Source organism: Pelobates fuscus, chromosome 7 (assembly GCF_036172605.1).
Source record: "Pelobates fuscus isolate aPelFus1 chromosome 7, aPelFus1.pri, whole genome shotgun sequence".
In the NCBI taxonomy this organism is placed as follows: Eukaryota; Metazoa; Chordata; class Amphibia; order Anura; family Pelobatidae; genus Pelobates; species Pelobates fuscus.
Genome location: NC_086323.1, coordinates 148,583,842 through 148,599,083, shown reverse-complemented (window position 1 = coordinate 148,599,083; position 15,242 = coordinate 148,583,842). Strand labels below are relative to the sequence as shown.

Below are 15,242 nucleotides of genomic sequence, written 5' to 3'. Positions count from 1 at the left end.
CATTGATGCAACCATTCTTTAGCTAGACAGCTGTGCCCTTGTTTGGCATAGATATCTCCTTCCCTAATCCCTTCTGCTATATTACACCATATAATGGTGCAGCCTAGAGCACATACCTCTCAATTTCCCACTAAAGACCCTCAACCTTACACACAAAGTTTATGAGTGGGGGTCAATTCACCATCATATAAAATGGTGTGCATAAGGTTATTCACCAGTTTGTGATGCCACAGCTCACATGGTGACACCATCGCAAAGGCTACAGACAAAAAGTCATGGTTATATGAGAATATCGTGTATTTCTTTCACAGGATTCTGCTAGACATCGTTTATAGATCACTTTGGTTCTTTGTTCATTTAGTTCAACAGATTTATTTGGTAGTTGGTGTTAAGATTATGTTTGGATCTGGCTGGCCCATTAACAATATGAACCTTCTAAACCTTTCAATGCATACAATACAATGGTTTCTACATGAAAGTCTCAGACAATAAAAAGTTTCCTGTTTATGTTATAATGTTCTGCATTTGCATAGATCTCATCTATGATTTCTCAGCACTCCCTCATACACCTTAATCTGGAATATAAAATACAGGTTCTTCCTCTATTCTGAGCCAATGTCACCTACTGGCAGGTCACAAGACATTTCCGACAGCCCAATGTTTCAAACACCTCTCACACAAGCAGGTTTTCACATACCACTCACTAGAATGACAAACTAAGCTTCGGGGCCAAAATTTACCTGTTGAGACTTTTTACCAGTCCTTTTAAGAAAATTTTTGTTAATTTTTTTTGTCATGCATAGGACAGTAGTCATGACAAAAAAAAAAATGATAACAGTAGATATATGAGCATTTTTATTGGTAAATATCACAGTATATTTGAAGAGTGTCACAGTCGTATAATTCAATTACAAATAAAACCATATCTATAAAATTCGTGAAATAAAATTCTCAAAGTATCAGTTGTTGGCAAACTCAAATGGAGGTTTCCAAAGAAATATACTTTCATTACAACATACGGGTACTATTCCAGCTAATTCCCATGATGCACTATGAGTTCCAATGGTAGCAAATATAATGGAATAGAACCAGGGCCGGACTGGGACAAAAATTCAGCCCGGGCAATTAAAGGCAGAGCAGCCCACTATTAGGGGCGGGGCCAGAAAGGGGGCATGTCATGTCACCACCATTGACACGCACACCCCCTTGCCCCCCACCAAATGAGTATGTTAATGTGACGCTCCTCCAGAGCTAAAATAAATGGCATGAGTTTTTTTTTGGGAGGGGAGAGGGTGGTTTGAGTTTGTGCTGCGTTTGCTGGCGATTCGTCTCTGGTGTCCTCAATAGTGGGATACCAGAGATCAAAACAGGAACCGGACTGTTAAAGAGTGTTGTGCATGTGTGGGGATGTTCCTTGTGTTGTTGTATATGTTTGGACGTTGCATGTGTGTAGAGCAATTGTGTATGTGAAGGGGTCTGTTTGTGGCGTACTGCATGTGGCTAGGGGCTGTAGTGTCTGTGTCTCTGGGTTGTAAAGTATGTGTGTTTGTGTGTGTGTATTTATATAGGGCCTGTGGAGTGTGTGTTGTACTGTGTGTTTGTGAGTGTATCTAGGGGCTCTAATGTGTGTATGCATATAGGAACTGTAGAGCACATGTGTATAGGGGGGATAATGTATGCATAGGTGGTGTAGTCTGTGCCCAGGGGGTGCAGAATATGTATTTATAGGGGATATAAATTAGTGTAGGTGCATGCAGGGGGTGTAATGTGTGTGTTTATAGGGGTATAACGTATGAGAGTGCAGGGAGTGTAGTGTAGGTTTATGGGGTATAGAGTGTGTTTAGTGTGTGTATGTGAGTGCCAGGGGAATCGTGTGTATATAAGGGGTATAGAGTGTGTGTAATGTGTTTGTGTGTAAGTGCAGGAGGTGCAGTGTAGATATAGGGATATAGAGTGTGTATTGTGTGTTAATGCAGGGACTGTAGTGTGTATGTAGGGGTATAGAGTGTATGCAGTGTGTTTGTGTGTTAGTGCAGGGGGTGTAGTGTGTTTGTGTGTTAGTGCAGGGGGTGCTGTGTGTGTAGTGTGTTAGTGCAATGTTTGTTAGTGCAGGGGAGCAGTATGTTTGTGTGTTAGTGCAGTGTGTGTTTGTGTTACTGCAGTGTGTGTTAGTGCAGTGTGTGTTAGTGCAGGGGAGCAGAATGTTTGTGTGTTAGTGGTGCAGTGAGTGTTAGTGCAGTGTGTTTGTGTGTTAGTGCAGGGGAGCAGAATGTTTGTGTGTTAGTGGTGCAGTGAGTGTTAGTGCAGGGGTGCAGTGTGTGTAGTGTGTTTGTATGTGTGTAATGTGTTTGTGTGTTTATGGCCTTAAAGTATTATTATTAAAAAGTAAAAAAAAAAAAAAAAAATCATTTTAACTTTGCAGGGGGGGAGGGAGCATTCACATACCTGGTGGTCCAGTGAGGGGGCTACGCCACACACACACATCCCTGGCGGTCCAGCGGCAGGTAATTCAGTCTGTACCCCGCAGGGTACAGACCATCTCTCTCTCTCCCTCTCGCGAGCGCCGTTTTTTTCAGAGCGTTGCCGCCGGTTACCATGGCAACGCTCTGATAATCTCGGAGCTCGCGAGAAGAAGATAAAGGAAGCTGCTCGCTCCCCTCCGGCCCGTGATGGGTTAGACCTCCATCTTGGGGCCGGTGCTGCTGCGCATGGGCCGGCAGGGGAGATCTCTTGGTCTTTCCTGCCGGCCTCGGCCCATGGCCATCGCGGCCCACCGGGCATTTGCCCGGTTTGCCCGATGGCCAGTCCGGGCCTGAATAGAACAACTAAATGGAGGAACCAATGCATTTGGGTCCATGCACTGCAACCTATATTAAATATACACAAAGCCATAGATGGGACTTGGAATGTGTTTCAAAGTTGTGTGAATGCCCTGTGTAGTTTGAGAAGGTGACTGTAAACATCAATTTATTTTTAGTGTTGGGAGGAATGTCTCAATATTTACAAAGGAGAAGTATTCAAGGGTCTGCGGGAACTTTTTTTTGTTCATTTCTCTTGAAATTATGCAATTGAATGAAACATTAAAACTGTTTGTAACTTTTCATGTGAATTTCCATTTAATTTTCCATTTTTAGCAAATTACATCACAGTCCTTTTCAGACGAGGAACACATTGAATATGAGGAGAAATTTAAACATTACCTAAATTCACCTCTTTTATAATCATTTATAACAATGGTTGACAGTGAGCCAAGAGGGAGACACCCAGCTTCATGATAAAATCTGTGGATTTCTGCATTTAATTCTATTTTTCACACCTCACAAACACATAGTTGTTAAATATATGGGATAATTAAAGAAAATATTAAACATCCTGACAAGTGACAGTTCCCTTTTAATTGTGGCTGCATGTGAGGTCTCCTCAAGGAAGCCCACCATATCTGAAGATAGTCCTCCTCTCTCCATGCATTTTGAAAACATTTCAAGCCAAAATAGCTTTAAAGGGACAGGTATCTCAAAAGTGATCAACAAGATGCTTTAAAATATAAAAAAAAGCAAAAAATAAAATAAAAAGTAATAATAAATAAAATAAAATAAAAAATAATAAAGTAAAATAAAATAAAATTAACCGGTAGTTAATAAACGACATAAGAAGAATATAAAAGAACCACATGATAAAAATGCCCGACTTTTTATTTATTTTTTTAAATGTGGGTTACACTAAGCCATATAAAAAGAATTATATTTAACCAAGTGGTTCATGGTTTAGGCATTTCCCCAATTCCTTTCTTAAAATGAGACGGACAAAAGCTTTATCGTTAGTGTGCCTTAACGGAACACTAATATGAAGAACACAAACCTGTAAAAATATAAAAAACACTGGGGCAGAACATGAATGCTCTGATGTTAATAACCTGACTAGTCTTTCACCCTTGAACCCAGAACTATTAGGGACTTATGCGCTGGTGTCAGCCTTATGTGCAATGTTTCAATACAAGTGCCGTTGGATACTGCAGTTTAAAGTCACCATGCCAGTATAGTTCTTGCAATTGTTTGTGGACTGTAACACGGTCATTCATTGGCACAGTGTGCAATTGTCAACGTGATTAAGGCAGTTGTAAATCTTATTATTATTATACCCTAAACCTTTGTGCTACGTTAAAGTGAAACAACCATTGGGATTCATAGGTAGATTTCACCCCTTAGATTTGTGCCAACATCTATAGTTTCATTAAATTAAATCTTATTCGAAATATGGGGTGTAAAGGTAGCATATAAAAAAAGGTTGACATTTAGGATCATTTTTATGCTCTGCTATTGCTTGACAAACTTAAAATTAAAACTCTCTAAAACACAAACATAAGCAACATTCCTCTTAAAATAATTTTTACTGTCAAATAAATGTTTTTGCCTTTCTTTTTAATATTTCTATTAGTTTATTTTTGAAAAACACAGATGAAATATGGTATATTACAATTAAACTCATTGAGCCGAGGAAGGACCATCTTGAGAAAGTGGATCGAGTATTGTTAAAAATGGCACTGCTGTGTTCCTTGCCCTAAATTCAGTCTGCATTGGTAAGCATGCTAAATAAGGTGGAGTACGATTGCCGAGACATCTGCAGAACAGCAGTTAAGAAACTGATAATCCTCCAAATGTTTTCACCACTGACACAATAGTCATGTTATCTCACCCTCAAATATCCAACTGTTCACAAGTAAACAGTGTGAGGCCACCAAGCCAGCTGTTTCCTACACAATAACCTTATTTAGCCCAGCAAGGGTGCCCAGTCATCTCTTCAAACAGCTCTAGAGCCTGTGGGATTCTAATAGCTCTATTTACATATAGAAAGAGACACGCAGTAAGGCAAATATAAACACAATATTCTATGGTGTTACAACTCTGTTTGAAATAACTACAAATATAACAAGAAATGCATACACAGTTAAAGAGAATAAGCCCTTTAACACTGTAATGGTAGAAGGGCATATTTCATTTATACCCACCTTGCTTGGCATAGTATAAACTTGGCATGCATGTGTTTGGATAACACACCTCCTTTGTAGCTGTGTAAGTAATCATAAAGCAGCACTGGAATAAAGGTGTGTAAATTACCTTTTACATTGATTTTTTTTTTAACTGGTGGAACCTAGCTGGAATTAATAGTTAATACTAGTTCCTCACTATAAAACACTTTCAGGGTTATTCAAAGTGGTAAATTGCTGGGAATTCAGAGTTCATTTAACAGTTTACGATAAAAATAGGCCAAGAGTTGTCACCAGAAATGACGAAATTCTAAAATAATATAAAATTTTAATTCAAGATAGATTGACTTACATTTTTCTCCAATTTGGCTATTTTGGCCTAAAATTTGAAATTTCACTTTAGTAAATAACCTTGGGATTAAATTAGAATATAGCGGACTATGAAAGTGTTTACAGTTTATTTACGGTTAAAATGTTAAATCAATTTGAATATCCAACAATTTCCACTGTGATTAACATTGTGAGAATCACGGCAGTCGGGAATTAGGACGAAAAGGATTTGGGTGACCCAGTTTCAAGAAAAGTGAGAGTTGGAAGATATGTTATGCTACACTGGACAAGTAGTCGAAGAAAGTGCTGAATCTATTGTGAAGGTTACTCTCCCTACCACTCCCTTGTAAATCCAGTAGCCAAGTAGGGGAGTGAAGCAGATCTTATTTATAGAAGAGGTGGAGAAGCAGAGCTAAGTACTTAAAGAGTTTTCCTTCAGCCCAGAAACCTATTAACAAGTCCACCCCAGTTTCTTATCATTAGAACCAAGACTGTGTGATAAATATAGACAATAAACAACAGGTGTAATAATGCTAACTTATTCATGATCATTTTGCAAGGTAAGTAATAAGGTGTGAGATGGAATCCCACGTAATATTTCTGCAAAGAAAAAAAAAGAAAAAACAAGCAAATAATGCATCTGGCATCACATAAACAAAGCCAGATGCATGAACGCACTGCCATTAATTATTGTAAGAGACTATTTTGGCATGATTCCTGATGTGATATTTACATATACACACACACATATATACATAAATACTCATACAATCTGGAGGCTCACATTCTGTTCATATGAGCCTAAACCTATCCCATACACGCCTGCCCAAAGAACCTCTGCAGTTATGGTGCTTGAAGCATCCCTTTAAGCAACTACATGATGAGATTTGCAAAGGGAATCTGCAGGGTTCCAAAGTGTTGCGTTCACTAACTATGCATTTTTGTCTGTCGCTCTTCTGATGCATATCTACTCCCTTAATTGTGCCAAAATATTTATTGCTGAGCATTTATCGTGTTACTTTGTGATTGTTTGGTGGGGAGGGGATTATAAATGTATCTCTGAGACGATACTGATTGGCACAGCTCAGTGTTTTGCTGCATGTACACATTAGCTTCTCAATGCTTTCCTGTGGGAAAGCAATGGATTGGCTGAGATTATTATTTAATTTTTATTATTATTTTATTATTTATATAGCGTCAGCAAATTCCATAGCGCTGTACAATGGGTGGACTAACAGACACGTAACTGTAACCAGACAAATGGACGCACAGGAACAGAGGGGTTGAGGGCCCTGCTTGATGAGCTTACATGCTAGAGGGAGTGGGGTACAGTGACACAGCAGGGGTAATTAAATAGGTTGCTAGAAAAGTATTCACTGAGAATGTAGGTTATTTTTGACAGTTGCAGGAGAGGAGCTTTGGGGGGCAGAGGGAGAGAGAAATCAGGATAGGACAGGTAGAATTGAGTGTCATCTGCATATAAATGATAATGGAAGCCAAAGGAGCTGATGAGTTTACCAAGGGAGGCAGTATAGATTGAGAACAGTACGGGACCAAGGACAGAACCTTGTGGAACGCCAACAGAGAGGAGTTGGGGAGAAGAAGCAGAGCCAGAGAAAGAAACTCAGAAAAAGCGCTGGGGGAGGTAAGAGGAGCACCAGGAGAGAGCAGTATCTCGTAGACCGAGATTATGGAGAATGAGAAGAAGCTGTTGATGAACAACAGTGTCAAAGGCAGCAGAAAGATCAAGGAGAATTAATTGTCGCGAGATTTAGCAGCAATTAAATCGTTAGATACTTTTGTCACAGCTGTTTCAACAGAGTGACGAGCACGGAATCCAGACTGAAGCGGGTCAAGCAGAGAGTTGGATTCGAGGAAGTCTGTCAATCTTACATGCACAACTCTCTCAAGGATCTTGGAGGCAAATGGCAGTAGCATTATAGGGCGGTAATTGGATGGGGAGTTGGGGTCAAGGTTGGGCTTTTTCAGAATCAGTGTTATGGTTGCATGCTTGAAGGGTGAAGGAAATGTGCAGGGAGAGATTGAGGAAGGGAAAGAGAGGGAGCCAGGGTGCGGATGAGATATTAGGGAATAGGACTGAGGGAACAGGTGGTGGGGTGGGAGGACCAGAGCAGAGCAGAAACCTCTTCCATTGTAGTAGGTGCGAATGAGTGGGGTTGGGTGATGTATTGGAAGATGTATTGGAAGGGGAGGGAGAGAGGTAAGAGATCTCTTCCCTGATTTTATAAATCTTCTCAGTGAAGTTGCATAGTTTGAGGTAGACAGGGTGGTAGAAGGAGGGGGAGCAACAGGGCGAAGGAAAGCATTACAAGTGTGAAATAGGCATTTGGGTTGGTGGGACGGTGTGCTTATGAGGGTGTTGAAGTAATTTACTTTTGCAGAGGAAGAGCCAAGTATAGGAGTGCAGCATAAATTTATAGTGAAGGAAGTCAGGTGCAGAGTGAGACTTTCTCCAACAGTGTTCAGCAGTTCTGGAAGATATCGGGTCAGCTTGGTGTGCCAGGGTGGTAATTGGGAGTGCCTGCTGCGTTAAGATGTAGGAGGTGCCATGATGTCTAGTTGAGATTAGAGAGGGTTGTAATTGGGAACGCTTGCTGCATTTAAATGCAGGAGATCATCAAGTTTGATCATCTCCGCCAAGTAGTTAGAATGGGGGCGAAGCCAGCAGTATCGAACCAGCGCAGAGCTTGAATAAAGGTGTGCAAATTACCTTTTACATTGATTACAGGGAGGCAGCCACCTAAATCGTGTTTACAGAGCTAAATTGTCAGGAAAACGTTCGTATTCTGGTGCAAAGAGACTGTGCCTACAGTCTCAGCAATGTGAACATTGCCTTTTCCCTATGGGAAGCACTGGATTGACTAAGATCATCGTCACCCAGGACGGAGAGGTGGCCACAGTGAATCCAGTGTACTGTGCGATATTCCGAAGACTCGGAATCTAAACAATTAGAAATACCAATGTGTATTTCAACATTGCAGTGTTTCTTTACGGCCTAAAGAGCAGAATTGGAAAAATTATCCAAGTCACTTTGAAGTCACCTTTGAATTCTCAGGTAAGTAAATAGCCCGGTTAAAGTCTCAGTTTACAGTTCCGGTTTCATTGTGCCCATATGGGTTAACCCTTTATGCACACACAAATACTCCAGCTGACGAGAGTTAACTAACCCCCCCATGGGTCTCACTCATCGTTTGTTAACTCATTTGGAGCCGGAGGGGATTCTTCCACCATACATGCCACAGTCTGTGAGTAAGAAGCTAGCCAACAAGCAACTCTGGCCGTTTCGATTACACCTACCTTTCTAGGTTTTATTTTATCTTGTATATCGTACTGGCCGATTCCTTTGAAGCTAATTCCCAACCACCAAGGAATTCCTTGTTTATCCTAGAAAAGAGAATGGAGAAAACAACTATTCAAACACAGGGACCTATGATGATGAGGACAGCAGAGTCATAGGACCATTCAGGGAACTCTGCTACAACATATAATGATGAAAAGAAAAACATCAAAAAAGCTTTTATCTTCCATAATTTCAAGATTACACCTTTCAGTCTATTAATTACCTGCATAAATTGTCCAACTTCCTAAATATCAATTCATATGAAAGCAGTTAATGTTTTTTACTATGAGTCTAAGTGTTTTATTTTACTCATTAATACATTACTGATTTTTATTTTTAGACTACATCAAAATGTCACTACTGCATACAAAATTGGAGTGGAGTGTATTAACCACAATGCCCATTGCTGTGTTATGGCACATGACAAATTTTGGTTTTATAGATATTTACAGAAAACGCAACATTTAATTTCTAGTCTAGAGCATATTACAATGTGCATATTTAAAGGGGCACTATAGGCACACGGACCATTTTATCTTATTGAAGTGATCTGGGTGCAGTGTCCCTATCCCCTTAACCCTGCATTGTAAAACATTGCAGTTTCAGATACACTGCACTGTATACATTATAGGGTTAAGACAGGTTCCAGACAGCGACTAGAGGCGCATTTTTTCAGAGTTTAACCCCTTAAGGACACATGACATGTGTGACATGTCATGATTCCTTTTTATTCCAGAAGTTTGGTCCTTAAGGGGTTAAAGGAACACTATAGTCACCTAAATTACTTTAGCTAAATAAAGCAGTTTTAGTGTGTAGATCATTCCCCTGCAATTTCACTGCTCAATTCACTGTCATTTAGGAGTTAAATCACTTTGTTTCTGTTTATGCAGCCCTAGTCACACCTCCCCTGGCTATGATTGACAGAGCCTGCATGAAAAAAAAAAACTTGTTTCACTTTCAAGCAGATGTAATTTGCCTTAAATAATTGTATCTTAATCTCTAAATTGAACTTTAATCACATACAGGAGGCTCTTGCAGGGTCTAGCAAGCTATTAACATTGCAGGGGAGAAGAAAATCTTAATTAAACAGAACTTGCAATAAAGAAAGCCTAAGTAGGGCTCTCTTTACAGGAAGTGTTTATGGAAGGCTGTGCAAGTCACATGCAGGGAGGTGTGACGAGGGCTCATAAACAAAGGGATTTAACTCCTAAATGGCAGAGGATTGAGCAGTGAGGATGCAGGGGCATGTTCTATACACCAAAACTGCTTCATTAAGCTAAAGTTGTTCAGGTGACTATAGTGTCCTTCTAACTCTGCTCACTGCACAGACGCATTAGCTCCTTCAACGGTGAAACGTTGCTGGAGAAGTAGATGGAACCAGTGCCAAGGGAGCACAGCACTGGAGTTCAGGTTTTTAACCCTTTCAACACATGGGGGGGGGATGGGGGGGGGGGGGGACAGGCGTGGATGCAGAGGGACACTATTGCTTTAGGAATACAGTTTTGTATTCCTACCACTGTAGTGTTCCTTTAAACACTGTTCTTAGACTCAAAACGTATGTCCTAATTGAATGCTCAAGATTGCAGGACGTTCTATTTTTTAATTGAATACATAGGTAAAACTAGCCTGCATACAGAAGATTCCAGGTTTGAAACATTTTCTATTTTTATATATTTTATGGCGGCAAGAAAGTGCTAATTTTTACACATCCATGGATATAATGGAAGATGAAACAGTCGTGTATATATTATAAACTAGAGACAATGTTGTAGTTATTCACTAGTGACTGTGTGCAAATGTCCCAAAGGTAGTAAAGCAGTAAAGGATTCAAAAGATTCCTCTTATATTATATATATATATATATATATAGGAGGAGACTGCTACACGCATGCCACACAGTCTTATTTCATTCTATTCTAGATGCTAGCAGAACCTCCCCACTACACATAGTACAACATATTTGTAGAAACCAATAGCAATTCTGGGTTTAAAGGACCACTTTAGGGTCAGGAACACAAACATGTATTCCTGACCATATAGTGCTAAACCCACCATATAGGTGGCTTGCCCCCCCCCCCCCCCCCTTAGCCCGTCTATAAAAGTTTTTACAAAAACTCACCTTATTTCCAGCACCGCGCGAGTCCGCTGGCGCTGGCTCCACCCCCTTTGTGACATCATCAAAACGGCAGATTTTTAGCCAATTGGCTAAAATTGGCACAGGGCAGGGTCATATGCTGTTTTGGACAATCAGGACTTCCTCATAGAGATGCATTGAATCAATGCATCTCTGAGGAAAATTCAATGTCCCCAAGCAGAACGTGGGGACGCGGAACGGCAGGGTGCTTACTGTGCAGCCCCGAGCCAGGAAGCCCCTCCAGTGGCCATCTGAGGGGTGGTCACTTGGAGGTGTCCCTAGGGGCAATGTAAACACTGCCTTTTCTCTGAAAAGGCAGTGTTTGCATGAAAATGCCTGAAGGGAGCTATTATACTCACCAGAACAAATACATTAAGCTGTAGTTGTTTTGTTGACTATAGTGTCTCTTGTCTCTAATGCACAATTATTTATCAATCATCAATGTTTCAAGGCAAATATGTACATTAGGGGTGCCCAAAAGGTAGATCCCCAGATGTTGTAGAATTACAACTCCCATGATGCTTTGCATGCCTTTAGAATGCCTTTAGAATGACAAAGCATCATGGAAGCTGGAGTTTTAAAACATCTGGGGATCTACCTTTTGGGCACCCACGATATACCTCATCGTGAGGTCATATAATAGTGTATTTGTTCCATGTATAATAAGCTTGAATGTTCCAATGATGTTGCATCAGTTTGTCTGTAATGAAGTATTAATGACAGACAAAGAATTTTGGACTTAGTATGGATTTCTAGAACTCTAGTTCTGCCTATATCTGTATTTGGAAGTCTATTTTATTATACGCTATATAAAACCTGGCCAAAATTTCAATTTAAAAAAACAATATAAAAAATAAATTAATTCTATTTTGTTCTTGTATTTTCATTTTTTTTTTTTTTTTTACCATGGTTAAAGGAATAGAAAGCAGACAGCATGAAAGCGTCAGTTTAAGTGACACATGCCTTAATGCAATCAGTAATGGCTGTAAAAGGATAAAACTGCTTTAGTATTTTTTCCTGGAATGCTACACCTATTGTTTAAAAAGGATTTTTTTTCTCCTTAAAACACTTAAGGGATCTCATGGAGTTTAGCTTGTCATGCTTCAATTTCCACTTTGAGACGGAACTCTTTGTTCACAAATACGGTCAGTAAGAAATGGATCTCAAAAACAACTTTCAAAAGAAAGAGGTCAAACACAGTCGAGACTGAATCTGCTGTTTGCACTAGCGCAGGTAGAGGCCATTGAACATGGCTCTTTTTCAGGAATAACCAAAATTAACATTGAGTTGTGCAACAGCAACTTACCTAGACAATAGCCAGAAGACATTTTAGGCAATGATGCACTACCGGGTCAGAAACTAGTAAAGTAGATAATGTCCTGAATTGCCTTGATTTGAGTCTAAACAAGGCTTTAAAAGGAGAACCATTGCTTTTCTAGGAATTACACCGTCAAATAAAAACATTGTAATTCAACTTGCGTTGACCTTTTCAAAGGAACTCTCCAAGCATCATAACCACTTTAGCCTTCTGCAGTGGTTAGAGTGTCAGTAGTGCCCTATCGCCCTCCCAGAAAAGTTTGCCAAGCCATTTTAGAACAGTTTGACAAGTTAGCTGGATGTTTTCACCGAGCTCTAATATAGGACCATGCTCATTGGCTTAGATCACTCTGCTGAAGCTCTCAGCCAATGACAGCGGCACTGCTTAGCACAGTGGAGCTAAACGTATTCTCCTGCAAAAACAAAACAAAAACCAAACAACAAAAGACGTGACGCATACCTGAGGCAGCACGCACATGGCAGGACCCAGTTACATTGGCAGACTGTTGTAAAGTGGTTTGAAATTACTTTAGAAGGGCAGAACAACACTCCTGGCAGCATAAACAACACAGCGGACCGCAGTTGCTATGATGCTTGGAATGTTCCTGTTTAAAGATTTTGCAACTGATGTCAAAATTCTACATATTATATAGTGATGTACAGATGGAATTGGGAGCTCTTAATAAGGGACCTTATCTTACCTGTCAAGCATGTCAGTATAGCGCATCTGCAAAGTCTAATTTAATGCAAATTAAAGGGACACTATAGTCACCTGAACAACTTTAGCTTAATGAAGCCATTTTGGTGTATAGAACATGCCCCTGCAGCCTCACTGCTCAATCCTCTGCCATTTAGGAGTTAAATCCCTTTGTTTATGTTTATAATAATAATATACGGAGTACTAGCTTTCACAGTCTTACTACAGTGCACGCAGCAAGTTGCATAGAGATGCAGTTATACAGAAATCACTGCTTTATTACTAAACAATCCAAATAACACAGAAAGGAAATGAAAACCATAAAAAAAATCCAGTGTTACAAACAGCTGTTCCTGTAGTTGACAATATTAATAAAAAAGATCAAACACTGGATATAGGAGTTTTTAGTCTTAGCAATAAATTCCTTATACAATAGCATAACATGTTATGAATGTATTCATGTAGATTTCATAACTGACCTTTACTTTGTAGTAATGAACACCATATGTAGGCAAAGCTTCTACAATTTTCATGTACCTGCAGACAAAAAAAAAAAGAGATAGATCTTGTAAGCAATCTTTTCTGTGATTGATAGACTATTTTATGGAATAGTCTTGTAGGGAAAATACTTCTCATGATAAAACATTTATTGCTAGTGATTTGTGAACAGGCTGTGCCAGGGTTGCAAAATGTATTATTTTTCCAGGTTTCCCTGAAATACAGTGCTTTTTTTAATATGCTGTATGCATGGTTTAGTTATGTGTGTTTAGAACTCTAATCGTCTACTTATCCAACAAATATACATTCAGACTACACTGGAAATTGATGGCACACAAGCTTATAGTGTGACCTCTGGATCCCTAAGAAAATTAAAATCTCAAATGGTGGCCCTTTGTACTTTAATTATTTTTCCTTTTCCCTTTTTTAAGCTTTTCCACCCTAAAATGTTGCAAATGTTCATCATCCCTGTCTATTCTCTACAGTTGTTGGTTTAGTAAATAGCGCCGCTACGTTTTATCTGCTTGTACTTAATGAACAATATCAATACAATATCAACAATATCAATTTGTCAGTAGACAAATGCACTATCGAATGTCTAAGGATAAACAGTCTGTGACAAAAAAAGAAAGAAAGAATAAAATAGTCATAAAAGGAGCAATGACAAACAGCCACTTTTAATGTTAATACAGAACTCCTTTCCTTTGGCGCTCAGCCATTCGTGTACTGCAGTGATCTCAGAAAACCAGGAAGTGAATCAGCCAATAATGACGTTCATTTAACTTTCTATAACCCCAGTTTGAGCATTCAAAAAACACGAGTGGCCCCAAATAGAAAGAAAAAAAAAAACCTACAACTGTACTCTCACATAATACTGTTTCTACAGCCAATTCGGTTTTCTTTTGTACACCACACATGCTCTTTAGTAGAATTCAGATTTACATTAGCTATCAAACCAGAAACTTTTATGTTTCAGGTGAATACACTCCCAGGGATAAAAACACTCCCAGGGGTATTGACGAAGGTTAGAATTTCTAGGAATTCAAAGTTAAGTTAAGAGTTTCAAAAGTCAGACCAAAAAAGGTTTGTTGCTTCCCCTCAAATTCAGACAAAGTCTTATGAAACAATTCCAGTTAGGGTACAACTTACACTGTTTGATATTTCAGTACATCAAAAATAGCCCTATGGCAAACAAATCATGATTATGCACAGTAAAAAAAAAAAAGCTAAAAAAAAAAAAAAAAGAAGAAATCAGTAGCTACGAGTACAGACCCACTGTAGCAGAAATGTTTAGTTCTTCTTGCAATGTTTTCCAGTTATTCCCAGTGAATACAAGTTTTTGTTTTGTTAAGATCTGGTAGTAACAGATTTCTCAAAATGTATCATTTCACCTAATGCAATGTTCAGTCCATCAGGGTATAATCAGATACAAGCTGTGTTGAAACATATCAGCACTTTAAAATTGTGTCAACTAAACTTTTCTATTTGATTGGAGCTTCATTTACCATACAACACATTGCCAGTGTCAAACCATGACATTCATGCTTTTTCTATGGATACAATTGGGACGTTTGATCACTTCTGTGCACAATTCATTAAACCTGTCATTGCCCTCCATTTTTGATATATGCAATTTCTTGGAGACGTAACGGATTTCTCAATTATTCCGCCAGAAAACAGTTTGGTCTCATTTTTCCGCCACTATAAATTTGGAGGTCTCCTGCAATGGAAACTGTCATATTTTAGTTCACTCTTATAAGACTTTAGTAAATATGATCAAAATACCAAGGGGAGTTAACAGACAACTTTCAATGTTCTAAGTGTAGGGGCAATACCTATGTAAACCAATGGAATACCACTGGTGGCTCCTCTACTAGGAATGCCCTATTTTTACACAAACCAAAAGATTCTAACAGGCTGA

The 15,242-nt window shown here is 39.2% G+C and overlaps 1 protein-coding gene across 1 annotated transcript in view; it reads right to left on the bottom strand.

Annotated features, from left to right (window-relative positions):
* The window catches only part of FRMD4B (FERM domain containing 4B), a 188,174-nt gene that overhangs the window by 47,536 nt on the left and 125,396 nt on the right, over positions 1 to 15,242 (bottom strand). Inside the window, exons 10-11 of the mRNA XM_063426801.1 lie at positions 13,303 to 13,360; positions 8,633 to 8,719 (exon numbers count right to left, since the gene is read on the bottom strand). Of these exons, the coding sequence (XP_063282871.1) occupies positions 8,633 to 8,719; positions 13,303 to 13,360 (145 nt within the window). The remainder of the gene's footprint in view (positions 1 to 8,632; positions 8,720 to 13,302; positions 13,361 to 15,242) is intronic.